At 35.9% G+C, this 26,989-nt stretch overlaps 5 protein-coding genes across 7 annotated transcripts; 2 read left to right on the top strand and 3 right to left on the bottom strand.

The window, feature by feature from the left end:
* Positions 1-867: 867 nt before the first annotated feature.
* LOC138184316 (uncharacterized) lies at positions 868-3,755 on the top strand. Of its 2 annotated transcripts, XM_069122176.1 has the most exons (4): positions 868-1,784; positions 2,036-2,559; positions 2,626-2,775; positions 3,637-3,755. In XM_069122176.1, exons 1-3 carry the CDS (start codon positions 1,094-1,096, stop codon positions 2,689-2,691), a joined length of 1,281 nt encoding a protein of 426 aa, XP_068978277.1. In that variant the 5' UTR covers positions 868-1,093; the 3' UTR covers positions 2,692-2,775; positions 3,637-3,755. The 2 variants fall into 2 exon arrangements, with proteins under 2 accessions (XP_068978277.1, XP_068978275.1); XM_069122174.1 differs by having other exon boundaries at positions 2,036-2,775.
* LOC138184318 (heat shock 70 kDa protein cognate 4) lies at positions 3,748-15,913 on the bottom strand. Its single transcript, XM_081833754.1, is given in 5 exon segments — positions 3,748-4,021; positions 4,063-4,298; positions 4,300-5,686; positions 7,071-7,284; positions 15,787-15,913. Coding segments are annotated over 4 exon segments (1,917 nt in total). The 5' UTR covers positions 7,276-7,284; positions 15,787-15,913; the 3' UTR covers positions 3,748-3,932.
* Positions 6,431-20,087, top strand: Mlh1 (DNA mismatch repair ATPase Mlh1). Of its 2 annotated transcripts, XM_069122160.1 has the most exons (10): positions 6,431-6,526; positions 16,773-16,920; positions 16,993-17,056; positions 17,123-17,322; positions 17,392-17,620; positions 17,697-17,898; positions 17,970-19,167; positions 19,241-19,304; positions 19,361-19,559; positions 19,625-20,087. In XM_069122160.1, the coding sequence occupies exons 2-10, from the start codon at positions 16,808-16,810 to the stop codon at positions 19,915-19,917; spliced, it is 2,562 nt and encodes an 853-aa protein (XP_068978261.1). In that variant the 5' UTR covers positions 6,431-6,526; positions 16,773-16,807; the 3' UTR covers positions 19,918-20,087. The 2 variants fall into 2 exon arrangements, with proteins under 2 accessions (XP_068978261.1, XP_068978262.1); XM_069122161.1 differs by lacking the exons at positions 6,431-6,526; positions 16,993-17,056 and having other exon boundaries at positions 16,524-16,920.
* Positions 20,088-20,187: 100 nt separating this feature from the next.
* Roe1 (grpE protein homolog, mitochondrial Roe1) lies at positions 20,188-21,752 on the bottom strand. The gene is made up of 4 exons (XM_069122177.1): positions 21,521-21,752; positions 20,722-21,148; positions 20,556-20,639; positions 20,188-20,482 (listed from the first exon to the last, which is right to left on the bottom strand). The coding sequence occupies exons 1-4, from the start codon at positions 21,607-21,609 to the stop codon at positions 20,375-20,377; spliced, it is 708 nt and encodes a 235-aa protein (XP_068978278.1). The 5' UTR covers positions 21,610-21,752; the 3' UTR covers positions 20,188-20,374.
* A 114-nt stretch (positions 21,753-21,866) lies between these two features.
* LOC138184312 (putative pre-mRNA-splicing factor ATP-dependent RNA helicase PRP1) lies at positions 21,867-26,858 on the bottom strand. The gene is made up of 9 exons (XM_069122162.1): positions 26,700-26,858; positions 25,784-26,139; positions 24,989-25,683; positions 24,653-24,883; positions 24,348-24,567; positions 24,073-24,195; positions 23,813-24,003; positions 23,570-23,732; positions 21,867-23,490 (listed from the first exon to the last, which is right to left on the bottom strand). The coding sequence occupies exons 1-9, from the start codon at positions 26,747-26,749 to the stop codon at positions 23,363-23,365; spliced, it is 2,157 nt and encodes a 718-aa protein (XP_068978263.1). The 5' UTR covers positions 26,750-26,858; the 3' UTR covers positions 21,867-23,362.
* Between the last annotated feature and the right edge of the window lie 131 nt (positions 26,859-26,989).

Genomic DNA, 26,989 nt, shown 5'->3' with positions numbered 1-26,989 from the left:
ACAATTAAACAAAAGAGAAAAATATGAAAAAACGTGTATCAACATCTCGTGTTCGAATAATTACGCTGCCTTTCCCGATCAAATAATAACTAAATAAATCTAAAAGAAGAATAAGAAAAGAAACACAGTAACAAAAATACAGAGAGAGAGAGAGAGAGAGAGAGAGAGAAGAAGAAGAAGAAAAAAGATGTAGAAACGAGTCTTAAGAACGTTCTTGCGACTACGCGATTCTACGTTGTAAGTGTTTGCGTGAACGAAGTCATTGAATCATTGTTACACACATACACACGCGCACACACAAAAAAACAAAACACACATACATGATCCTCCCCAGCAAACAAGAGATACGATAAAAAAAAGGATAAAAAAAACAGAGCATATAAAGGCGCGCGGTATGGCGACGATTGCACACCCAATTTATCGAAATCGATCGTATTCGAACGATTGCCAGTCTCTATTAAAACACACCGAAGGGATTTAAATTCTAATGAATTATATCGCCACAACCCCGCATATTATTATCATTATTATTATCGTGATTATTATGATTATTATTATTACGAGATGATTCGATTCGACCCGCTGCCTGATTTCTAAAAACCGAAGAAACGAACAGAGAGATTCAAAAAACGGTCGATGTTCAACGTTATCGTTTTATTCTATTTTAAATGTTTACTGTATAATAAAATTGTAATATAGTCGTTGGGCGAATAAAGCTCGTTTTTCGATATACATATACACACATGTCACGGAACCACTGTTGCACCTTTCGCCCCCCATCCATAAAAGTTTGTTTTATTTTTTCTCCCTGCTTTTAATTTCATGCCAATCCTGCTTCTATGGAATGAAAGTGCTTTACAGTGTCACGCATAAGTCACGCTGAAACATTAAATCATGTATGAACCTCCATATTATCAGATCAATTAGCAAAACTACGCGAGCCACGAATTCTCGAATTAAAAGCTCAATATTCCGTGTTGCCCCTGAGAAAACGCATCGTTTCGAGGAAACCTCGTTCTTTGATATTTCTCTCGTAAAGTAGAGACTTTTAGTAGAAGACTTTTAGAAATATTAGTAAAAAGAATTAACCGCCATGGAGGAAGAGATAAACGTCCGAGTGGAGAGTAATCCGACGAAACCAGAAAATACATTACGTCCAATAATGTATATTTCTTGGTTGTTAGGAGTCGGAGTGGCTAGGCCGAAGAATTGTCCAAAATGGATCACCGTCATCCTGCGAGTGATCCATTTTAGTGTGTGCTCGGTGATCATCGCGTTCAGTGCAATGGACTTTGCAAATTTTGGCAAACAATTCACCAGCAAGTTATTCGAAATTATGTACTGCATGAACGAAACTGTGTGCCATTTCGCAGCCTATTACTACGTTTGTCATATAATAAGACATTACGATAAATGGCCTGAATTGATGAAGATGTTGGAATCGTTGAATCAAAATATTAGCAAAGGGTTGTCGATCAATGATGAATGCGTGAAAATCAGCCAAATCTTGGCCATTATAATAGCGTTATTATGTGGTCCAGTGTCGCTAGCTGTTCATATCCTTTATTATTATTTCATTGCACCTGATCAGATCTTTGTTTCCGATCTGTTTCTCTATTACACGATCGCGCAAACTTTAGTAAACAGCTTCGTGTTCGATGTCATCGTATACATGATCTGCCACAAATTTAGAGCCATCAACGAGATGATCAAACAGTTAGATGAAAAACTAACATCCTATTGGATCGCCTTGAAGATCAGAAGAATTAGAAGACTGCATAATGGTACGTAGAGAATGATGGCTTGTTTCTTAGCGTATAAATTCAGAGTGAGTGACGTAAGTGGAACAGAATTTTTCTGTTTGAAGGCAAAAATCTCCGAAGGGCATAGTTTAAAGTCAAGGGCAAAATTTATTTTCTCTCTTCGAATTAAAACATATGACTTTTTTTCCTCGCCTCTTACCATTATACCACTATAAAACAATTTTCTCATAATTCTGTACACTTCATCTTAGTGATCGATCGATTTCTTGCAGAGATATGTTCCATAATAATGACAGTGAACGAAATTTATGGCATTGATCTGCTGTTGTGTTCTACGAACGCTTTTATAATGGTGGTCGCGAAACTGTTTAGAATCTACATGAGCGCCGCAGAACAGAAAAGTGGTTTCATATTTCTGAACAACGTAATCTGGATAATTTATGTGTTTCAATTCATTTTGATGTGTTGGCTGTGCACACTGACCCACCGAGAGATAGATAAAATTGGGCTATATATCAGTAAATTTATACTGAATACACAACATTCGACGAAATTTAACAAGTTGTCTTGCTTCGGTAACAAAGAGCCGGAGCAGTTAGGAATCTTCGATAATGAATGCCGTGGTAATGTCGCCTTGAATCTGAATGGATTCGGAATGGAAAGTCTTCTGCGATCAACTTTCGAACAAGACTGTGTTCGAAACGAAATCAATGATTTCTCATTGCAACTGAAACAATATAGAATTACGTTTACTGCGTGTGATTTCTTTGAAATGAATAATTCTTTGCTAACAAGAGTGAGTACGATAATATTTGATATTTATATGATGTCATTAATTATATTCCTGTATATTTACTTTCAGTTTATCAGCGTTATCACCACGTACTTAATCATTCTAGTACAGTTCTATAAGCCAGAAGGTTTCTGAATATCAAGAATAAAAAACATTGATAAATCTGTCGAAATAAATCCTCTAGATACTCACAGAGATAAGTAAAGTAAATGTGTGTAAGTAAAGTGTATTTTTGACCAACCGCGGGGAGACGCAGTCGCGAGGAGAGACGTCAACGGGAGTCGTAAATTCCCGTTACGATTATAATAATCGACACCACGAGTTGATCGATCCCCTGATTTCGGTTAAGATAATAGGGATGATTCAGTTAGTATAACACTGTGATTCACAGAGTTATAAGGTTTTCCAACACTTAAGTTACACTGTTGAGTAGATATAATTCCTAGATGACACTTTGTCGCATGAAGATAAGATAGATGCACAATAGAGCAAGGCTCTTATAGTTGAATTTAGTATGTTAGTGGACGTAGCATTAGAGGATACTTAATAGACGTTAGATTTAGACGTTAAACTTCGACGTTGTAAGTTGACCCTTCTAGCGGTGTAGAAGAAGTAGTTGACTTTTCTAGCGGTGTAGAAGTAAAGTTGGGTGACGATGCTGTGTCGGAGGAAAGCTAATGATGGGTGTGTCTAGCGCACGGGACCATCGGATTTGTTCATGACATTTTGGTCAGAAAAGTGAGGGCAGTATACATTGCTTCTGATTGGATAAACAAAGGTTGGCGGACTAGGAAGGTTTTAGCCGCCCTCGATAGAAAGTTGCTAGTAGGAAGCATCGTACGTGAGAAAAAACTAACTTTCCCTTGTCAAGCCGTAGTAGACAATAGTCTTTAGAAAGTGATTTAAAAAAGGATATTTGTTCGGTCTGAAGGACCTTAGCTAGCAAATTACTGGGATTTATGACGTGTCCTTAAGGCTATTAAGGGTACGCCGTAAGGATGAGCGGACATCTGGTGTCCGTCTGGCCCGCGGTGTATGGCCTGGTCTAGGTAGAGGGTCGTCCGACGTAACATGAGAGAGAGAGAGAGAGAGAGAGGGAGGGAGGGAGGGAGAGAGAGAGAGAGAGGGAGAGAAATGGGGAGAGGGATAAAAGCATACAAATAGGTAAGATGTGATGTAGATACAAATAAGTACACACGACGAAGTACATTACGAGTTTTCAATACTTTTTTACAACAAAATAAAGCCTCTGATTTCAAAACATAAATATTTCTATGATAAATAAATATGAGAATCGATGTATAATACAAAGCGATATTGAAATAAATAAGATGAAACATAGAAAGATGTTCAGTTCAGTGGACAGTGTGTTGCATTTAGTCAACTTCTTCGATGGCTGGTTCTCGAGCACCCGCGCTACCGCCTCCTGGAGCAGCACCAGGGAATCCACCAGGTGCAGCTCCACCTTAATGCAATTAACTATAAGTAACTATAAAAAGAATTAACTACTAAGTAATATAACAATAGAATTGCAGATGGCTTCCAATTCTTTTTGTTTATCGGTGAATTTTTCCTTTGCCGATTGATTCGCATATAACCATAAAATTACTTCGTTCCATTTATTGGTAACCTCCTGCTTGTTAGACGAATCGCTCTTATCTTTGATCTTCTCATCCTCCATTATTGTACTCTTCATGTTCAAACAGTAGAACGTCAAGGAGTTCTTGGCAGTAATCCTATTAATCTTGATCTACCTTACAGTGCATTTCCATTTTCTCCGCCATACTGTTGATGCCTTCCTCCGATCGTTCTTGCTTCCTGACGGTAATTTTGTGCTCCTTTCCAGTTGATTTCTCAATAGCAGAGATGGTCAGAATACCACTTGCATCGATGTCAAATGTTATTTGAATCTGGGGTACGCCCCTAGGTGCAAGTGGAATGCCAGTAAGCTCGAACTTGCCGGCACTATTATTATCTATAGTCATAGCTCTGTCTCCATCGCATACATGGATCAGGACATCAGGTTGATTATCGGAATACGTTGTGTAGGTTTTCGTTTCTTTTATTGGTATCCTCTTGTACTTCTTGATTACGGGTATCATGACACCACAAGCTCCTTCTATACCCAAAGGTAGGTTAATGATATCCACTAGCGATAAACGTTGAAGTACTTCAGACTTATCACCGAGCAAAATAGCAGCCTGTACAGCTGCGCCATAGGCAACAGCTTCGTCAGGATTGATCGATTTGTTCATTTCTGTGTAATCGCAACATATGTGATCTTGAAGTAATTTTTGAATCTTTGGTATTCTGCTAGATCCGCCGACTAGAACAAACTGGTGAAGATGGTATATTCTCTTCACAGCTAACGTAGCTATATTCAATATCCTTGTGAATAGATCCTCGCAAAGTTCTTCGAATTGCTCTCTGGTGATGTCTACGTAGAAATCAATGCCCTCGAAGAGAGAATCTATTTCGATCCTGGCTTCCGTTGATGAACTCAAAATTCTCTTCGCCTTCTCACACGCGGTTCTTAATCGATTAAGAACCTTGATATTCTCGTCTGTCCTTATTCTTAAGTCTCTCCTGTAGTTCATCCTGATAGTTTTAACGAAATAATTCACCATTCTGTCATTGAAGTCTTCTCCGCCGAGATGACTATCGCCTACTGTATTTATGACTTGGAAATTACCATTCATAATGGTAACAACGGAAGCATCGAAGGTGCTACCTCCTAAGTCAATGATCAACGCGAACTTCTTTTCTGTGTCCTGTCTGTATAAACCATGAGCTATCGCCACCGCTGTTGATTCGTTCATTAGTCTCAAAACGTTTAGACCTGCAATTACTGCTGCATCTTTGGTGGCTTGTCTCTGAGAGATACTGAAGTTTGCTGGAACAGTAACAACAGCGTCGGTAACAGTCTTCCCTAAGTACGTTTCTGCTGTCTGCTTCATCTTCTTAAGCACCATCGAAGATATTTCTTCAGGGAAGAATGTCTTTATTGTACCCTTGTATAAAGCCCTGATCTTTGCTTTACCTTTATCACTTACCACCACAAAGGGCCAGTATCTGCTGTCTGTCTGTACCGTCTTATCATAGTAGCCACGGCCAATCAGTCTCTTCGTGTCTGTTTAATAGAATATGTTACAACTTAATAATATATTACAAATAAAGATGGATTATAGAAATGTTTAAATGATATGTTAATAAAGGTAAGGAATGTGAACAATTTATAGGAATAATAAGGTATATAACTACATGTTATTTCTGTTAGTATCTATACTTCTTCGTGATGAGCATTCCCATTAAACAGAATCAACACTTGCGAAATATTTTATGGAAACAAAAAAGAAATAATATTTCAGATGTATGTAAAATAAAAGCATAAAGTAGTAACGTAGTTTCAGTCACGCGATAGTGCAGTGCGCAAAGGTATTCGGTATTACATTTCGTATGGTAAAAAGAAAACAAATACATACAGATATGAATGAATGTAGTACTTCTAATGATGAAAAAATAATGAATGTAGTGTACCTAATAATGATATATTTATATTAACGAAAAACAACAATTAATACCTGACACTGGCGTATCAAAAACAAAGACTACAGAAACAAAGATATTCTGTCTGTATATTGTTAACACTGTTATAAAACGTTGTAAGGGCAAAAGAAGTGTGAAGCAAGACAAATGAAAAAGATCATTTAGTTCAAACAGTGAGCGAATGAGTCAGTAAAGTGAACCACAATAGTGGCGCGTCGTAATGTAAGATGACATCCGCGAAGGCCACTATAGTGGCGCATCGTACCTAAGAGGTTAAGGGAGAAAGACGATTAATAGTCAATCGTTAACTGAGAATCGAGTTGTGAGGAGTTGTTAATTGAGAGTCGAGTTGTGAGAAGTTAGTTAGTTGCGAGTCAAAAGTTGTGTCAGGAGAGTTGAGTCGAGAGAGAGTTTCCGAGTTGTTGTGAGTTGTGTTAGTTATATCACATTACTGTATTTATTTCACGTTAAATAACCATCGTTTCCTGTTTAATCCATTGTAAATAGATCCATCTATCAATAAACTTATCATATAGGATAGAAATCATTTGAAATCCTGATTTCTAATATTTCTGAATAAATAATCCTATAATACGGTAATACAGATCGAAGATCTAAAATAGGAGATAATGCAAATTCCTGAAATTATTCATAGCTCTCAATACAAATAGACAAGGAAAAACAAAATTATGTCTTTCATCCCATCCTACGATAACTCTAAAAACATAAACTAAATTTTTCTAGCATTTACATCCATCATGATATCAAGTGTGAAATTTGTATCTTCTTTCATTTAAAAGGTCATTCCTTCTTTTTTGGCACTTACGTCGTTTGCCATTGAAACTCGACAATTATTATGATTAAATGAAAAAATATGTATGAGAATTCAAAAATGGAAACTACAAAATTAAGAAGGGACGAGGATTAGAAGAAATTGAAGTAGTAAATTCTGGATTGGTTTTATTTACCAAAGATAGTGCTGAACGGGTTCGTCTCGATCTGATCTTCGGCTGCTTCGCCGACCAATATTTTTTCGTTTGTAAAGGCGACGCAACTCGGTGTCGTTCGATTTCCCTGATCATTTGGAATGATCTTGACTTCTCCATGTTGGAAGACACTGACGCAGGAATATGTGGTGCCCAAGTCAATTCCAATTGCGGGAACTTCCGACATGTCTTATCACTGCAAAAAATAAAATTTAAAAAATAGATTATCCCTTTGCGTACGAGTGTCGGCAAATAGCTACCCGGCCTATTCACAGTAGTATAAATAGTAGTATAAGTATAATATAAGTAGAATAAATTCACTTATAAAGTGGCTCGCGCAAGTCTATTTTTCTAAGCGATAATCTTACGCGTATTTACACATAATACGCATGGGTATACTAAACTAAACAGTATTATGATTTTTGTGAAAAGAAAATTAGAGATCTTAGCGATGAAGTCTTATCTTCCGTTTAATGTAACTCATGATGTATGATGATGGCAGAGTCAGAACGAATTTCAGTCTCTCAATGGTACTATCAGATGAATAGCAAGCCTTTTATATATGTCGGAGATGAAAGGACATCGGAGCCTCCCCTTTGGAATTTCGGGAAAATCCTCTAACATCGTAATCTAGATTCTATCATAGGCTATCATAATTCTATCATAATTAAACAATTGTCGTCTTTCGATCCGATTGTATTTGTTCGAGATTTGTGATAGTGAGCTTGGGCTCGAGACGACAGCCAGTCGCCGAACGTAGCCGCGGTCACGGGATGAACGCTTTGCCTAGCAAAGGTATGGAGTAATTCTATAGCTCTTCTTAAAAGAAATATTTGTAGCGGCACGCGACAGTAAACATTCCAACAGTCTCTGTCCCGTAGCTTGCCACTTGCAGACCCTATTCTTCAAGTAAGATGATTGCCAGATGTCGATGCGACTCCACAGTACGTGAACAGCTAGCCCGAGGGCCGTTATAAACACTAAGATCTAGTTACCTAAAGTCCCTCAAACAGACGGGAAGATAGGGGAGATCTATTTCTTTCAACGAACGGTGTCTCCCACTAGCAACTTTCCCTGGAGGGCGGCTAGCATCTTTTTCTAACCACCGATATGGAGATTGACCAATTAGCAGCAACGCCAATTTCCCTTACTTTCTGAACGAAGGCTATCCTCGACGAATCCGATAATCTCGTGTCCTTAGACACACCCCATCATAGTTTTCCTCTGCAGCTTCATCGCGACGGAAAGTCATTCTCTCGTGAGGTCGTATTAGCGAATGACTTAGTGTCTGTACGCTCGGTGGATATTCCACGTTTTAACAAAGAGTCCGACTTAGATTTTGTGAGCATGTTCTTCTATCATCCCGTTGACCGCGGATTCGTTATTGAACCTAGGATCATTGTCATTAGTTTCTCGAGTATCTAATTACCACGGTTATTTGTCCAATTCTATAATAATCGTATTTGCATTAGCCAATGTCTTCCCTATTGCATAACGAAAATGTGTAATCCAAACAAAGATTCGTTTCACGCCCCTAACCCTAATTCTAATATAAACCCGACATATATTTTATACATTGTATATATTATTATTTATTTATTATTGCTTAGTCCGTGCCTTTTGGCTTTGGATGAACTTTCGGTTTTACATCTCTTATGTCTATTTCTCTTCTTATATGTTGTTACGTCGGGTGACACTCTACCTAGACCAGGCCACACACCGCGGGCAAGATGGTAACCAGATGTCCGCTCGTCCTCACTGCCTACCCTCAATAGTCTCAAGGACCCATCATAAATCTCAATAATTTACTAGCTAAGGTCCTTCAGACCAAACAAATATCCTTTTTCTATATCGCCTTCTAAAGAATATTGTCGACTACGGTTTGACACGGGAAAGTTAACATTTTGGTCTGGTCCTTCGAGCCGGATCAAAATGTTCGATCACTCGCGGAGAGACGCGATCGCGAGGAAACACGTCAACGGGAGTCGTAAATTCCCGTTACGATTAGATAATCGACGCCACGAAATGATCGATCCCCTATTTCGGTTAGGATAATAGAGGTGATTTAATTGAGTAGTTACACTGATTCAACAGGTATAACTTTATGTTTATTTCAACAACTTTGTAGAGAAATGATTACACTGATGCGAATGTACAAGTTAAGTAAGTAATTGACTCGACCCTCCTAGTGTCGTAGGAGAAGTCGTTGACTTGACTTTCCTAATGTCGTAGGAGAAGTGAGTTAAAGTGACGATGCTGTATCGGAGGAAAGCTAGTCGTAGGTGTGTCTAACGCAAGGGATCATCGGATTTGTTGGTGACAATTTTGGTTAAGAAGGGCAGTAGACATTGATTGGGTAAAAGAAGGTTGGTGGACTAGGAAGGGCCTTAGCCGCCCTCGATAGAAAGTTACTGGTGGGAAGCATCATACGTGAGAAAAAACTAACTTTCCCGTGTCGAACCGTAGTCGACAATACTCTTTAGAAGGCGATATAGAAAAGGGATATTTGTTTGGTCTGAAGGACCTTAGCTAGTAAATTATTGAGATTTATGATGTGTCCTTGAGACTATTGAGGGTAGGCAGTGAGGACGAGCGGACATCTGGTTACCATCTTGCCCGCGGTGTGTGGCCTGGTCTAGGTAGAGTGTCGCCCGACGTAACATATGTCTACCTCCCCTCTTTTCCACTCTATTCTATTGCACTACCTTACTTATTCTATCTCTAAAAACTAAAACTAGAAACTACAAATTAGCAACTAATAACTAAAAACTGTTGCAACTTTGGTCTTTAGCCTCCTTGCTGTGCATCCTTTCTGTCGTTTGCCCTTCTCTTCTCTATTATTGCTTTCAGTTCTGTTAAACCTTCTCCAGTCTCATTTAGCGTTTTTCTTATGTCCTTTGGTCCTCCCGTTATTTCACATTCTTCTATTACATATCTCAGGTCTTCTTCTTTCCTTCTACAACGTCTGCATCTTTTTTCTCCCTCTTCTTTCCAGTATTCCCTTGCTTTGGTCTCGTTTCCACATCTGAATCTTGCCATTATTCTTCTGTTCTTCCACTTCATCCTTCCTTCTATGTATTTTGGTAATTTTTCTTTGGCTATATTTCTGTAGTGTATATTATACATGGAATCCCTTATCCTTTTCCCTCTCTCTTCTGCTTCTCTCTTTCTTCTTTCTTCTATAATTTGGTCTGCTGTCATCCTTTCTTGTTCCTCTCCTGCTTCTATCTGCGTCCTTCCCTCTCTCACCTCTTTCAGTCCCTTCTTTCTCTTTCTTGCCCTTTTCCCTTCATGACCATTTCCCCAGTTTCTCTCTCTTTCCTTTATACACTCCTTTACTAATTCCTTTTTTGATTCTAGGGCTTTCTCTTCATATCTTGCTGCTCTTTTTAATGCTTTTTTCTTTTATTTATATTATCTTGCATTCCTCTAACAATATATAATTTGGTATTGTCATATCTAAGCCTAATATCCATTTCGCATATCTCCTTTGTACTCTATCCAGTTTTTCTTCCATGTTCCAGCCCCATAGCTCTGCTCCAAACAGCGCCACGCTCTCTACCAGTGCTCCAAACAGCGCCACGCTCTCTACCAGTGCTCCAAACAGCGCCACGCTCTCTACCAGTGCTCCAAACATCTTCATTCTCCTTTTGTAGTCCTGTTTGAATATTCTTTCTCCCACGCTCCATGTTTTCTTCATTGCTATTGTTGCTCTCTTTTTCCTGTCTTGTATGTGCTTCTCATCGCTGCCGTTTTTCTGTAATATTTACCCTAGGTATCTTATCTCATCCACTTCTTCTAATTCTTGTTCTCCCCATTTCCATTTTCTTTGTCTCCTTTCGTTCCTTCTTTTTTCAAAGACTACTATTTTGGTCTTTTCCGTGCTCAACTCTAATTCGGCTTCCTTTAAAAATTTTTTGAACCTCTTTAACATTTCTTTTAGCTCCTCTTCCCTATCCGCCATCAGTACAATATCGTCTGCATATGTTAGTAACTATACCTTTCTTTCTCCTACCACTATGCTCCCAGCTTGCCCTTTCCTTAGTTCTTCTTCCAGTCCTGCCACGTATATATTTGTGGCGACACTCAACAGCAAATACCATCACTTGACACTAACTAGAGTAGGACGACGGCAGCGCAGTGGTTAGCGCCTTAGATTACGAACGTTCGGGTCCCGGGTACGAATCCCGGCGGCCGGAGTCCGATTTTTCTTCTACGCATCAAAAATGGAAGAAAAACAGCAGTACTCCCATCAGTGACATCTACAGCCAGCATCCTACAATTATCACGGACAACATTTACACCTCCAATTGGTGACCCCAACATGATCGGCAACGAAAAAGAGGTGTGTGACCGTGATAGCGCTACCCGAGACTTCGATCATCGCGAATCTAAGGCTGTGGCAATCTGGATCTTTCAGCAAAACTCGACGCCTCACCGCCGACCCACGCAAGCAGGTGACTGGATACGAGACAATGACCAAGCCAGGAGTAGTGATGTATCCATTGCAAAATTCATGGGCATCACCACCAGCACGTCATACTAAAAAGAGGAACAGAGGCCTACGACCGTTCGCGGAACGCTCCGCACCGTACCGACAGCTATCCACCGCCACATCGAAGACAACGCGCAACATCTACACGGGCTTGACAACAATCGGCTGACGCTTTGCCACGCAAAGAAGAAACGTTATTACTGGTAAGGGGGTACTGTGGCGGCACTCAACAATAAATACCACCACTCGACACTAACTAGTGTCGGACGACGGCAGCGCAGTGGTTAGCGCCTTAGATTACGAACGTTCGGGGCCAGGATTCGAATCCCGGCGGCCGGAGTCCGATTTTTCTTCTACGCATCAAAGATGGAAGAAAAACAGCAGTACTCCCATCAGATACATCTACAGCCAGCATCCTACTAATTATCACGGGCATCACCTATACACCTCAGCTGTATCCATTAGCGTTACTCCTCTGTAGCTCTTCGCTACTCTCTTGTCCTCCTTCTTGTATATCGGACATATTACTCCCTTTTTCCAATCTTCTGGTATCCCCACCCCATCGCATACTTTCCTTAACAACTCCCATAACGCCTCCCCCACTTCCTTCGGTACATACTTCATTTTCTAACCCGTCTTCCCCTGTTGCTTTCTTTTCCTTCAAATTTCTGAGCTGGTATATCACCTCTTCCTTCTCTATATTATCTTCTCTCTCCTCCATTATTTTCTCTTCCTCTCCATGCCCCCCCCCAGTTTTTCTGCCCTTTTTGTGCTCTGTCCCTTCTAAAATTTCCATAAAGTGATTTCTCCACTCTTCTTCGCTTATATCCTCATCTATACCTTTTCTATTTCTTCTGTATTTATTTATATATGTCGGGTTTACATTAGAATTAGGGTTAGGGGCGTGAAACGAATCTCCGTTTGGATTACACATTGTCGTTATGCGATAGAGAAGACATTGACTAGTGCAAATACGATTATTACAGAATTTGACAAGTAACCGTGGTAATTAGATACTCGAGAAGCTAATGACAATGATCCTAGGTTCAATAACGAATTCGCGGTCAACGGGATGATAGATGAACGTGCTCACAAAATCTAGGTCTGATTCTTTGTTGGTAAAATGTGAAATAATCACTAGTCGTAAAGACGTTATTCTTTAGTCGATGAGATCGCGAGAGAGAGTGACTTTCCCGTCCCGATGATGCCACAGAGTAAAACTACAATGGGGTGTGTCTAGGGACACGAGATCATCGGATTCATCGAGGATAGCCTTCGTTCAGAAAGTAAGGGAAATTGGCGTTGCAGCTAATTGGTCAATCTCCATATCGGTGATTAGAAAAAGATGCTAGCCGCCTTCGAGAGAAAGCTGCACGTGTACTGTGGAAACGCATCGACATCTGGCAATCATCTTACTTGAAGAATAGGGTCTGCAAGTGGCAAGCTACGGGAGAGAGACTGTTGGAATGTTTACTGTCACGTGCCGCTACAAATATTTCTTTTAAGAAGAGTTATAGAATTACTCCATACCTTTGTTAGGCAAAGCGTTCATCCCGTGACCGCGGCTACGTTCGGCGACTGGCTGTCGCCTCGAGCCCAAGCTCACTATCACAAATCTCAAACAAATACAATCGGATCAAAAGATGACAATTGTTTAATTACGCCTATGATAGAATCTAGATTACGATGTTAGAGGATTTTCCCGAAATTCCAAAGGGAAGGCTCCGATGTCCTTTCATCTCCGACATATATTTCCACGCTTCTTGTTCTGTTTTTATCTTCTTTATTTTCTCCATTTCTTCTTCTTCGTGTCTTTCCTTTCTTTGTTTGCACCACTGCTTGAATGCCTTTTTCTCCTCTATGAGCGCTTCTCTGCTACATTTTCCTTTCATAAACTTTGTCATCTTCCTTCTCATCTCTCTTTTCCTTTCTTTCCACTCCTTGCCGTACCACACTTTCTCTCCCATGCCCCATTTCCTTATCTTCACTTTCTTCTTTGGCACTGCTTCGTTTATCTTCTTTTTGATTTCTGTCTACATTTCCTCTACTGTTCTTCCATTGCAGGTCCAGTCTTTACATTCCTCCAAGTATTTTTCCACACTTTCGTTTGTCCATTCCCTTTTCTCCTTCTCTTCTTCTTCTTTTTCTTCATTTGCTTGTAGTTCCGGCCCCCCTATTTCTATTTTTAACGGCATGTGGCTTGACTCTGTTCTTTTTCCTTACTTTCATGCCAATTATCTCTTCTGTCGCCTCCTGGTTGCCAATCACATAATCTATCACAGAGTTTCCTCTCTCCCCAATATATGTCCACTCCTCCCCTTCTTTATCTCTTCCATTGACTATCATCCAGCCTCTTTTTTCCAGATACTTTAGCAGAGTTCTTCCTTCCATGTTTATTGTCTTGTCCTTTGATCCTTGTTTATCGGCCCTCCCTCTTCTCCCATTCTTGCGTTCCAGTCTCCGCCGATGATCATCACTTCCTCTTCTCTTCCATCTACTCTTTCCCCTATTTCTTTCCTTGTCCCTTTTGTGTCTTGATTATAAACTACTATTACCCTATATGTCTTATCATTGTATACTATTTTTCTTTCCACTATACTATCACTTATTTCTTTGTATTCTATTTCTCTCAGTTCCTTATTTATACCCGTTATTATTCCCACCTTTGCTCTTCCTTTTTTTTCTTACTCTCATTGCTGCCCTGCACTTCCAGTTGAATTTTTTGGGTAGTCTATATTTTAGTTTTTCCCAGTTGTCTTCCTCTATCCAAGTTTCCATGAGCCCGATCACATCGAATGTCTTCAGATATTTTCACACCTCCTTGTCCTTACTTATTAGCCCTGCTACATTCCAGAAACAGATTTTTATCCCCTTTGTAGTCCCCCCCCTTTTCCCTCTTTTTTCATTTTTCTTCCCATCTCTTTCTTTCTTCCTCCAGTCTCTCCTCATTTTCGTTCCACCTGTACCATCTATTTTCTATCTTTAGCTTCTTATATCCAATCCTTACATATTCGCCCTTTTCCCTTCTTACTCTGGCTATTCTTCTTATTTGTTGCTGTACCTCCCTTTCTTTTCTTGTCAGATCGTCATCTATGTATATCCCCTTTTCCAATTTGCTTTTCTCCTTCATTACCCTTATTTTTTTCCTCCATGGATTTCATCATCGCCACTATTATTGTGTTTTTGTCCCCCACCCTTATCATATGTGTTCTTTCTACCTCTGCCCCTATTTTCATTTTTTCCCTTATGAACTTCTTTACTGTCCCTTTACTGCTTTCTTCGTTCCAGTCTACTCCTTTGATTACTATGTTCCTTCTTCTTTTCTCTCGATAGTTCCTTCTTTTCCCTTTTCCACTCTTCTCTCTCTCTCTCTCTCTCTCTCTCTCTCTCTCTCTCACACACACACACACTTCTTCCCCTTTCCTCTTTCATTTCCCTCTTCATCTCCACCACTTGTTTTTCGAACATCCCTTTTATTTCCTTTATCATTGCCTCAAATCCTCTTTCCATTTTCTCTATTTTTTCCATCATTACTTCCATTCCTCTCTCCCTGGTTGGTGTCTCTTTTTCTGACAAGCTGTATTTATCCAATGTGTTTTTGAAATCTGCCTTATCTCGCGCTTTACCCTCGTTCCTTGGTCTTCCTCTATTTGACGCCATCTGTCGTTTCCCTACCTTACTTTATTTGCCGCGCTTTTGACTTCCTAACCTCTTCTCCTCTAGTTTTTCTAATTTGTATCTCTCTCTCGTTCCTGACTTCTTTTCGCTTTTCTTTCACTTTCTCCTCGTATGCTCACCCTTTATTTTCCCTTCTTCGTGTCACTTTGTGCTTCCTTCTCCTTTTTCCCTTCACATTTCCCTTTTTCCACAGGGTCCGCGTGTTACCCTCGCCCCGAAACAAACCAAAAGTCCTACATTTTATATAAATACCTTATACACGATGCCTAAAAGATCCAGAGAGGACATGTTCGTAGTGATGACTACATGATAGTAGTGATGATGAATGACATCAATGAATATTTGGACGGGGTCGGCAAAGCAGACCAAAGCAGACAAACATACTACTTTATGCGAAAGTCCTAGAAATGATTGCAAAAATTATTTTTTGGGGGCTTGAAAATTTCAACCATAAATTCCTACTTATTATATAATGCAAACCAGGAGAAACAGAATAAAAAAAAATAACGCATTTGCAATACGAACGTCGCTTGCTAGATCAATTAGTTGGAGATTTTCGTGACATTATCCCGAGAATACTTCATGAACTTCTGGAATGTTCCAATCGGAAAATTAAAGATGGAAGAAAAGAATCAAGATACTACTGTGCTACTTATTCAGCTAAACTGGCCTTGCATATAGGCGACTGCTTCGAAAGATACTATCATACCCTGCAAGAATATAGAACATGTCATAGATAAACATAGCAAAACTAAATATGTTTTCTTGGATCTTGACAAAAAATTTTGTTGTATTTGAATAAAGTTTTAGTTTTGAGGGTTATATTCGCGAAAAAAAACAATCCAAGGAATTTTGAGATATATCGATACTTTATAGACATGGTGAAACTTCAACGTAATGTTTCTGTCGTTAGCCATTTTCAACATGTTTCGAACATAGATTTACGCGATTGATTGTTACGAAAAATTCACTAGACAAACACTAAATAAATAAACACACTGTCACCATGTATTCAGACACTTACCTTTCGTGTCATTCATTTCGTGTATATAACAATAAATCATAGTCGTATGATCATTTGCACTGAACGCAATATTCACTGTTCGCTTGCTAAACAGCTCAGCATGCATAGCGGACTTTTAATACACTCAATCTCACGTTTCAATAAGTTTCCATAGATGATCAACTGCGCGAATCCATTGGCTCCGAATTCTGTACGCATCCAAAACACCGATAAATATATCAAAACGAGGTATAAAGTAGCGGGAGAAAGTACTGATATACTTGCTAATTTAAATTCAAAAGTTCGGCACGAAGACCGACTTACACAAATCGTGTAATATGTACAATGCACTCTTATTATAAGTAAAAAATACATGCTTTCTGAGACTAGACTTTGTATTTTCATTTCTTATTATTACAAATATAGTTATATTGTATAATACATAACATAATTACTATGCATATACTATGGTGTAAATTAGAGTAATACTTAACTCCTGTTTCTCGAGGTTTTGATAAAAATCTAAAAACAGCGTGATTAAAAATGGATGGCGCGGGAAAGATAAAGAGATTAGACAAAATTGTAGTGAATAGAATCGCAGCTGGTGAAGTAATACAAAGACCAGCAAATGCATTAAAAGAATTAATGGAAAACAGGTTAGATATTTGAATCACAATTGTTGTATGTATGTCTTTTACACTGCACACTTTATATTACAAATGTTTCAGTCTTGATGCAAAAGCAACTAATATACAAATTATTGCTAAAGAAGGCGGATTAAAATTATTACAGGTATTTTCTCCAACTATTCAAGTAGGAAAGTTATTATTACAACTAAATATTCATTATTAATCACAGATTCAAGACAATGGAACAGGTATTAGAAAAGAAGACATGGAAATTGTTTGTGAAAGATTTACAACAAGTAAATTACAAGCATTTGAAGATCTTCAGGCAATATCGACTTTTGGATTTCGTGGTGAAGCTTTGGCGAGCATTAGTCATATATCACTCCTAACAATTACAACAAAAACTGCAGATGAGAAATGTGCTTATAAGTATGTTTAATTATATAAAGTGTTATGAAATCTGAGCAAATATTTTTAACAATATCATTTTCATACTAGAGCATCATATGTTGATAGTAAGCTAAAAGCACCACCTAAATTATGCGCTGGAAACCAAGGTACTACAATATTAATTGAGAATTTGTTTTATAATGTTGCAACAAGAAGAAAGGCTTTTTCTAATCCAAACGAAGAATTCAACAAAATTTCAGATGTAGTTACAAAATATGCAATACATAATCCTACTGTAGGGTTCACATTAAAGAAACATGGTGAAGTCACACCTCAGGTATTTTACTATGTAAAAATAGTCACACAATTGAAGCTATTATTTATAAATATATAAACATGTTTCTAACATTTAGATTCGAACACCACATAATTCAAGTAAGATGAACAATATAAGAATACTTTATGGCAATCCTGTTTTTCGTGAATTATTAGAAGTGGAACTTACAGATGATACTTATAGATTTAAAATGCATGCTTTGGTAACAAATCCAAATTACACAAGCAAGAGGATGATATTTCTTTTATTTATTAATAACAGATTAGTAGAATCATCCTGTAAGTTTTAAAGTATTAGAGCAAGAAGATTTTATACATAAAGATGATATTTTACAATTACCTTATTTCAGCTATTCGAAAAATGCTGGAAGAAATCTATACATTTTATATTCCAAAAAAGACCCACCCATGGTGTTATATATCTTTAGAAATTGATCCGCAAAATGTTGATGTTAATGTACATCCAACAAAACATGAAGTTAAATTTCTCCATGAAAATTCTATTATTGAAAGAATGAAACTCGCTTTAGATGAGAAACTGTCTGGAAATAGTGCTTCTAAAACATTTTATGTACAAGCACGGTTGCCAAAAACAGATATCACAAAAGAAGTTTTGAAAGAGATTTTGCCAGAATATGAGGAAGATAAAAATGATAGAACAAAAAAAATTCGTCCTCAAGAAATGATCAGAACTGATGCATCTGATCAAAAATTGGACAAATTTAATTTTACCATTCATACCGCAATGGAATATGCTAGAAACAATGATGATATTGATTTCAAAAATACTAAAGTTGAAGATGCTAATAGTAATGACGAGAAAGATGTAAATAAAATACAGCGCCCGATATCAGATGTAAATGATACTAAAGAAAAGGATATCTCCACGCATGTTATACCAAAAGCAACAGAAAAATCGGATACTCCGTGGAGTAATATCATAGATGATACAAGTCCACTTGCGTCAGATTCTGCGGTATTTGATGAATCTAATTTAGATTTATCTACTACGAATATTAACAGAGAACAGTATGGATCAAATGGTGCGCAAGATATTTTAGAAATGACAAATGAAGAAATTGATCAAAATATAGCAGATGACTCTACGAAAGAAAAATGTATCGACGTTATTGCAGATAAAGCACGTAAACAAGTGTATAAATACTTTGGAAATAAAAGTATTAAATTAGAAGAACAAAAGACAGATAAAAATAGTATAGATAAAGAAATAAGAATCGACGAACCTGAAAAGTGCAATAAACCCAACGAGACGAAAATTATTACTGAACAAATACTAAAAGAAACCGATGACAATAAGAATGGTGACAAAGAAAGTTCATATGAATTTAAATCCTATTCAATAAACAATTTTAGAAGAGAAGTAAAATTAACGAGTGTATTGAAATTACGTAAAGAAGTAGAAGACGCATGTCACGATGGTTTGAAACATATTTTATCAGAATTAACTTTTGTTGGTTGTATCGATCAGTCTTCCGCTTTAGTTCAAAGTGGAGTCAATTTGTATCTTTGCAATACGCAAAAATTAGCGTAAGTGTCCATAAAACATTCATAATATATATAAAAAATCAAGCTTGATTAAGAACATTTTTGTTACATCTAGGGAGGAACTATTTTATGAAATTATGCTCTATGATTTTGCAAATTACGGGGTCATCAAATTTTCGGTATGTATATCGACAAAGAACATTATTATTATATTGCAAGTTACACTTATTTGCAGGAGGCACTTCCTTTATATGATATAGCTATGTTAGGATTAGAGACTAAAGAAGCTGGATGGTCAGAGGAAGATGGACCAAAAGAGGAATTAGCTACAAGTGTTAAAGAATTGTTATTGGAGAAAGCTGATATGTTAAAAGAGTATTATTCTATTGTTATAGATAAAAAGGGGAATTTAAAATCTTTACCAGTATTATTAGGTAAATACATTTTAATAAACTACCTTTAGAATCCAATACAAGATTATCCTTCGTTTTCTTTTCAGAAAAATATTTTCCATCTGTGAGTGGTCTTCCTCTCTATATATTACGTTTAGCTACTGAAGTAGAGTGGTCGTCGGAACAACCATGCTTTCGAACCATTTGTAGGGAAACAGCAAAATATTATAGTCAAATGAGTCCTATACATGATACTCATGAATGGAAGTACATTACAGAACATGTTCTATATGGTGCAATTAAGGAGAGTTTTCTTCCTCCTAAACATTTTGCACATGATTCAACAATATTACAAATAGCCAATTTGCCTGACTTGTACAAAGTTTTTGAAAGATGTTAGATGTTTAGGATAAAACTGAAGTATTATAAAAAGTAAAGGTCTTTTATTTCATTAAAAGTTCAATATTGTAATATTTTTTATATTTATACTACAATGCTCTATTTATTTTTATAAATTTTATAATAAATTTCCTACTAAATTAAGTATTATTCTTCTATGCTATAATAGAATGTAATATGGTGAATGAAAGAAATGATATTTAAATACATATATCTATTTGTCAATCAAAAAAACATAAAAATTCAGATTCATATTACACTCTTTCTTAAATCTAACAGAATAAGAACAAGTTTATTTTTCATAAAATTAGTTTCAGTTTTTTTTTATATCAGTTGTAAGACATTCATGCTTTGATGTTACATTTTAATTTTAATTACAATATATACGTGCCAACACTTTATTCACGGATATCTCTTATGAGATTACATCTAATCTCCATTTAATTAACAATCATGAATTATCCTTTGGCAACACCAACTAATGCTGGTCTTACTACTCGTTCATGTAATTTATAGCCCAATTTAGATACAACTACTATTGTTCCTGGTTCTTTACCTTCAACTTCCTATGTGAAAAAAATATAATCCTTATTAATTTAATACACAATAATCTATATAAATAAAACAAAAAAATTTTACCTGTTGAAATAGTGCTTCATGTTGATTAGGATCAAACTTTTCATTCAGTGGATTTAGTGATATTAAACCATGTTTTTTAAATACCTATACAAATACATTTGAAAGGAATAATTTAGTACATTATTTAGTATATGAAAATGTAGTTGAATTATATTTTCTTATTTACTTTATGTAACTGTGCCTCTGTCATCTTTAAACCTTCATATAATGTTTTTAAATGTGGATTTTTTTCTGTAAGTTCATCCTTTGGTACACTTTCTGTAGCCTTGCCTAAAATATCAGCTACTTCTAAGAGATCCTTACAAAATCCTTGGATGCCAAATATTTTTGCATCTTCAATTTGTCTAGTTAGTCTAGTTCTAAGATTTTCTCCATCAGCAAGTGCTCGTTTGTATTTATCTTCTAATTCATTTTTATGAGCTTTAAGATCCAGTAATTCCTTATTAATGAGATCAATATCTGCTTTCAATTTCTTTTCAGTTTCTGTAAGTTCCAATTGTGGAGATTGTGGTTCTCCCCTTTCTGATTGTTGCTCTTCTGTAATAGTACTATACTCTTGCCTTTGCCAAGAAACATGTGATGGTTGAGTTAACCTTCAAATTATGAACAAAATCTTTAAGACATCAATGCTTTCTTCTTCTTCAAAAAGAATAACTTAGCATAAAGTATTATTAATACTTATAACACTTATTTATTAACATATCTTTTATTATAAAGAATTATTCAAATCTCTTACTAGTAACATAACCAATTAACTACGTAAGGTTTCATTTAAATATATAACAGCTTTAAAAAATATATGATCATCTTTATTAAATATATTACAATTTTACTTTAAAAAATTATATAATAATAAAGTAATGGATAAACACTATGTAGCAATCTAACCTCTATATGTACGTTGAAATATAAGTTCAATGAGTCGCATATTTTAACATAACGAACTATAATGTTCGGAATCTTACCTAAGTAAAATGTTTTTATTTAAATTGTGCAAACTATCAATCGTAACACGAGTAAATCTCGCTGCAACCGGTACCATGAACGATGCCATAATTCTCAATTTCACGAAAATTGGTAAATGATGAAATACAATGATCCTCGTGCTTTCTCAGTGGTTCTCAAACATTTCTTGCAACATATAAGAATCGCGATAAGGAACTATAAACTGTAACCATCAAATATTTTAATGTATTACGTAAAACGTAATGTACTATGTATCAAAATTCCAATTATAAATGCTCAATAAGTTCATATAGTTTTTAAAATTAGAAATTAAATTCGTTCGTTATAACAATTATTACGATTGAATCATATTTTTAATATTTTATTGGAATGAAGTGGTACAATACAATGAAAACTGTTCGCGATCATCTTTCGTGATTCTATGTTCTTTTAATACCTGCGTATCTTTTATTTACAAAAACAAACTATTATTGAATATGTTAAACACGCAAAACATTTTTAGATCTGATGACATTATATCTTATTTTGAAAAAAGTATTTTGTAGTATAATAGTATCTCGAACTATTTAAAAATTTTCAATTCTAAAACAAGCGAAAACATCTCACGATTCTTAACGTATACGATTATCCTAAGACCCGATGCAGACGAGCGACTTTTGTCCGCACGATATCGCTGTGACCATATATCTGTTTCCGCTGTTTCAACCAGGGAAAACAAAAAAAAATGACATATGACCACAACAATATCGCATAGATAAAAATCGCTCGACTGCATAGAGCCTATTTCAAACAACATTGAAGATTTATTATTTGAATAATAATTAAATTTAATTTGTTTTTCGCCTTGTTGAGATAGCTTGTAACATTGTAAGTTAATTCCTCACCGCGAGAAAGGGTTGCAATTTATATTATGCTAGCATTCATAAATAAGAATAATTTGATTCTTTTTAAATGTATCACATAGATTCTTAGAAAGATTTTTCATACTATAATTTAGGGTCGTATTTCCAATTCTTTATGATTGCTTTTTTCATTTATCTTTGTGTAAAATTGTTACAATGCAATTCTGTGTTGATTATAAACAGGAAAAACTTTGCATAAGTTATATGCACATTTCAGTCATAATAAAATTATAATAAATATGTAATATTTTCGGCTGTGTGTACTTGGAAAAAGTGAAATATATAACACATAAAACGGTACTACTTGATCTTAAGAAAAAACAGCAAACATATAATTTATGCTGAAGATTATGTAAAGTCATTGCTCTTATCGATAGTAAGCATTGTATACATCTTATCTGACATACTTGTTCAACATTTAATACAAAAATTAATCTATTTTTTATCTAGTAGTACATTCCGAATGTGCAACGTCGATCAACAAATTCTATTGGTAAAATTACTTAGTTACTAAATATTTCTTTAATGTACATAAATAAACCATTTATCAATAAACTATGCCTTCCATATGTCTTCTAACAGATTAAAGTTCAAATTTCACTTGTTTCATATTAGGACAGAACAAAATCTACAAACATTCAAACTTTTGACAGTACATCAGCCTAAAAAACGTACAAGTTTCGCTAAAGCTTGTACAAAATTATAAATGTCATTAAAATTTGTCTTTTTCTTTACATATTTTTTAAGTGAAAATACAGAGCAGACAACTATCCTTTCGGCCGCGTCTCACGATATTTAATATATATTTTTTTTCTTTATGTTTGAAAAAACTGTGTGTTCGACGCAATTCCGAAAACAGATCAACCACACATTATCAATGATTTTGTTTGTGTATGTGTGTGTGACACCATTTTTAAAGATAACTAAAATATATAGAGGTTAGAATCCTTCCTGATACTGTTTCGAGTCTAACTTCGCCTGAATCACTTCCAATTGTCTCTTTGCTTCACATTGTGGGAAGTTTTGTAAATCATAATATTGTGGTGCTATTTTAAGCAACCAATCAGCTATAAAAAATATAATATTTATAACATATGTTTATAGAGATATATTTCTCACATACTATTTAATAAAAATGTAACTTACGCTTAATATCTGTAACTGTTCTGATATAATTTTTGGTCGTAAGCACGAACTCGTTATAAATTACCCATTCGGGTTTATGATCCAAACAACTGCTTGGATGAAGTTGTACAATTTGATTATCTTTAATAGTCAAATAATGACCGGTCCTTTCTAAATGAGCAACCTAATATACATAAAAAAGAGGTAGTACTATGTATACAAGAAACATTTTTTGTTATAAAACTTATTTTTAGTTAAATCTACCTGCATAAAGAAACCGTTCACAAGGGCTTTTCTAATGTTGATATAATAATCTTTTGATGTGAAGTCTGTAGAGGTACGTTTTAAACAAAATCTATCCATTATTCTACTAAGTTGTTGCCTAACATTATCCCCACTTTTTAAAGATCGGTAATTGACGAAGTTATCGTAACACCATTGTGGATCTTCAAAATCTATAAAAAGACATGAATTAAAACTTGTAATGTCACAAATGCAGACTTAAAAAAGTTGCAGGTACTTACTTTGTTTAAAGGCGTGGTAAACATTCAGTAACGTTAAATGATCTCCGTCGATATGTGCAAATCGCATTTTAGCATCATCCGCAGCTTTTTTTGATTCATTTGGCCTCACAAAACACTGCGGGACTAATACAACATCAATCATCAATTTAAAACCACATTACCTTACCATGATCCTGACTTAGACTTTTGCTTTTATCGTATTAAAATTACTTTATTCGCAAGAGAAGTATGAACCTAATGATATGATAGAAAAGATGTTCTTAATAATACTGTACCTGACAACATAGCAGTAATGCTCAATATCTCATTACTGCAGTTATGATTGCAAGATGCAATGAGCATTTTTGCCAATTGAGGATCTAATGGAAATTCTGCCATCACAGCACCCAAATCTGTGAGATTTCCATCATCGTCTAAAGCAGCCAAATAATTAAGAAGTTCTAAAGCCCTCATAAGAGTTTCTGGTGCAGGAGGGTCCATAAAATCGAAATGAACCTACAGTAAAAACAGTTTATGGAAATAATTATTTAATAAAATATTCAATTAGAAATAAATTATATTCATGAGAAATGCTATATACCAAGTCGTCAATGCCAAGCTTTTTCAGTTGCAATACAACACTGCCAAGATTAGATCTTAAAATTTCAGGATAAGTATTATCTTGCATCTCGTTTTTATATGCCTTCTCAGTATACAATCTGAAACATTTTCCGGGCCTTGTGCGACCAGCTCTACCAGCTCTTTGCTGCGCAGATGCTTTACTAATGGGTGATACAAGGAGAGATTCTACACGAATTCTGGGATTGTATACCTGTTAAATAATACAACGGAAATTTAAAAAACTGATTTAATGCAGTACAAGAATAAAAAATAATAATGATCTATAGTCTGTTCACCAAGACAACCTTCACAGTACCTTCTGCTTTGCAAATCCAGGATCTATCACAAAGACGACACCGTCGATAGTTAACGACGTTTCCGCAATATTCGTTGAAACTACTACTTTTCTACCAATAGCACCGTTAGGCTTTGTAGGTGGTGCTGGTTCAAAGATTCTTTGTTGAAGGTTTGGAGGCAGTGTAGAATAGAGTGGTATACATTTAAGTTCACCTACTTCTGGACCTAAATTATCCATCTCCCTTTTGATTCTTTTACAAGCTTCTTCAATTTCCTCTTGACCAGTTAAAAAGAGGAGCAAATCTCCTGCTACTTCTTCACACATATGAATTTGAATAACTGTCCTGATAGCAGCCTCTAAGTAATCCCTTTCAGGCTCAGGTGTATAAAAAATTTCAACAGGGTGAGTTCGGCCAGGTACGTTCATTAAGGGTGCATTATCAAAATACTGTTGAAATTTTCCAGCATCTAAAGTCGCACTCATAATCACAAGTTTCAAATCCGGTCTTTGTTTAATCACTTCTTTTAACACACCCATAAGCAAATCTGTGGCTAAAGTTCTTTCATGAGCTTCATCTAATAATATCACTTGGTAAGCATCAAGCATGGGATCTGACATTCCTTCACGTAACAGCATACCATCAGTCATATACTTCAATATAGTTTTCGGAGAACTACAATCTTCAAAACGAATACTGTACCCTACTTCCACACCTGTTTAAAAAATTGTTGTGAAGACATTATACAAATATACCTCAATTTTTAGTTCAAAAATATAAAAACGTCTTCAGAGTTAAAAGGGTATAATACATACCTAATGGAACATCCATTTCTTCTGAAACTCTTTGTGCAACAGACATAGCTGCTACTCTCCTTGGCTGAGTGCAAGCAACACCCTTGTTGTCAATACGCCTTGAATATTCTACACACCATTGTGGTATTTGTGTAGTTTTTCCAGAACCTGTTTCTCCAACGAGTACAATACATTGATGTTGTGCCAATAACCTCATAAAATCAGCACGGTATTCAAATACTGGTAAAGTGATTCTCTTTTTATAAAGTTCATGATATCTTGGTGTAAAAGGTAGACTAGTATAAGGATTTAGTTGAACTTGATTTTTTGATGCTGTCGAAGGTATAGTTGTGCTATTGGATGTAGCCGAGCCATCTCTATAAAACAACAGATAAACTATAGAGTATATGAAGCTGGTCCAATTTATTATTTGAAAATTATTTTAATCACATAACAACGAAATAATACATGAGTGACAATAAAATAATGAAAGTTGAGAACACTTCATTGTTATGAAAACCAATAAGATGGAAAACAAATGATATTTAAGTTCATCCGAAATTTCTCTCGTGTATCTATAATTATCTATAACGCGTATGTTTTCAGCGTATTGTGAAATTATGCATTAATTTCCCATATATATTAATATACAACATACTATTGAAGAAAGAAATTTAGTTGAGAACCTTTATGGATGAGTTGATCAAGTCAGTCAACAGCAATAGAAAATAATTGTTCTATGAATTTAAAATGTTAGATCATTTTATTACATTATTGTTCAACGGATTAATCGTATTTTACATAGATTATTTTCAGGAAGCGGGGTTCGTTCAACGAGATGCGTGATAGGATCACAGAAACTTGTAACGATGCACATGGCAAAATATCTCATTGAACTCCTTAACTTTTACAATTAAAAATGCTTCAAAACACTTACGCTTTCCGTTTAACATACGGATCCACAACCTCGATCCTTCGTTTTGACATAATTCTTGTCCCTCCGCAGGCAAGCAAAGCAAAATCTGTTTACGAACTTCCACACAAGGCGTCACAAAATGGCAAACTAACAGGCCAAAGCTTCCTGTAAACGTAATCACAAAAAGCAACGATAGATGGAGCTACAAGTACCATAAAATAACTACGAAACAAGGAATTCATTTTGAAAGCGGTCAATTTTAAATTTATGTAAAGATGAACAAATTTGTGCATTAGCTTGAAATAAACAGA

The sequence above is a fragment of the Bombus flavifrons genome, chromosome 10 (assembly GCF_040668555.2).
Source record: "Bombus flavifrons isolate JBK064 chromosome 10, iyBomFlav1_principal, whole genome shotgun sequence".
Lineage (NCBI taxonomy): Eukaryota > Metazoa > Arthropoda > Insecta > Hymenoptera > Apidae > Bombus > Bombus flavifrons.
Note: the sequence above shows the minus strand (reverse complement) of the source record. Positions and strands in the feature narration are given on the sequence as shown.

Bases quoted from the DNA above. Each gene is read 5' to 3' on its own strand.
- LOC138184312 (XM_069122162.1), bottom strand. From the start codon at position 26,749: ATGTCAAAACGAAGGATCGAGGTTGTGGATCCGTATGTTAAACGGAAA. The intron at 24,884-24,988 runs GTACTGTGAAGG...ATTATTTAACAG, and splicing joins CTGGATTTGCAAAGCAGAAG to GTATACAATCCCAGAATTCG. The intron at 23,491-23,569 runs GTAAGTTACATT...TATTTTTTATAG, and splicing joins AACAGTTACAGATATTAAGC to CTGATTGGTTGCTTAAAATA.
- LOC138184316 (XM_069122174.1), top strand. From the start codon at position 1,094: ATGGAGGAAGAGATAAACGTCCGAGTGGAGAGTAATCCGACGAAACCA. The intron at 1,785-2,035 runs GTACGTAGAGAA...GATTTCTTGCAG, and splicing joins AATTAGAAGACTGCATAATG to AGATATGTTCCATAATAATG.
- Mlh1 (XM_069122160.1), top strand. From the start codon at position 16,808: ATGGATGGCGCGGGAAAGATAAAGAGATTAGACAAAATTGTAGTGAAT. The intron at 16,921-16,992 runs GTTAGATATTTG...CAAATGTTTCAG, and splicing joins AAAGAATTAATGGAAAACAG to TCTTGATGCAAAAGCAACTA. The intron at 17,899-17,969 runs GTAAGTTTTAAA...ACCTTATTTCAG, and splicing joins CAGATTAGTAGAATCATCCT to CTATTCGAAAAATGCTGGAA.
- Roe1 (XM_069122177.1), bottom strand. From the start codon at position 21,609: ATGGCATCGTTCATGGTACCGGTTGCAGCGAGATTTACTCGTGTTACG. The intron at 20,640-20,721 runs GTAAATAAGAAA...GTATTTGTATAG, and splicing joins CAGAGGCACAGTTACATAAA to GTATTTAAAAAACATGGTTT. The intron at 20,483-20,555 runs GTAAAATTTTTT...TTTTTCACATAG, and splicing joins ATGAAGCACTATTTCAACAG to GAAGTTGAAGGTAAAGAACC.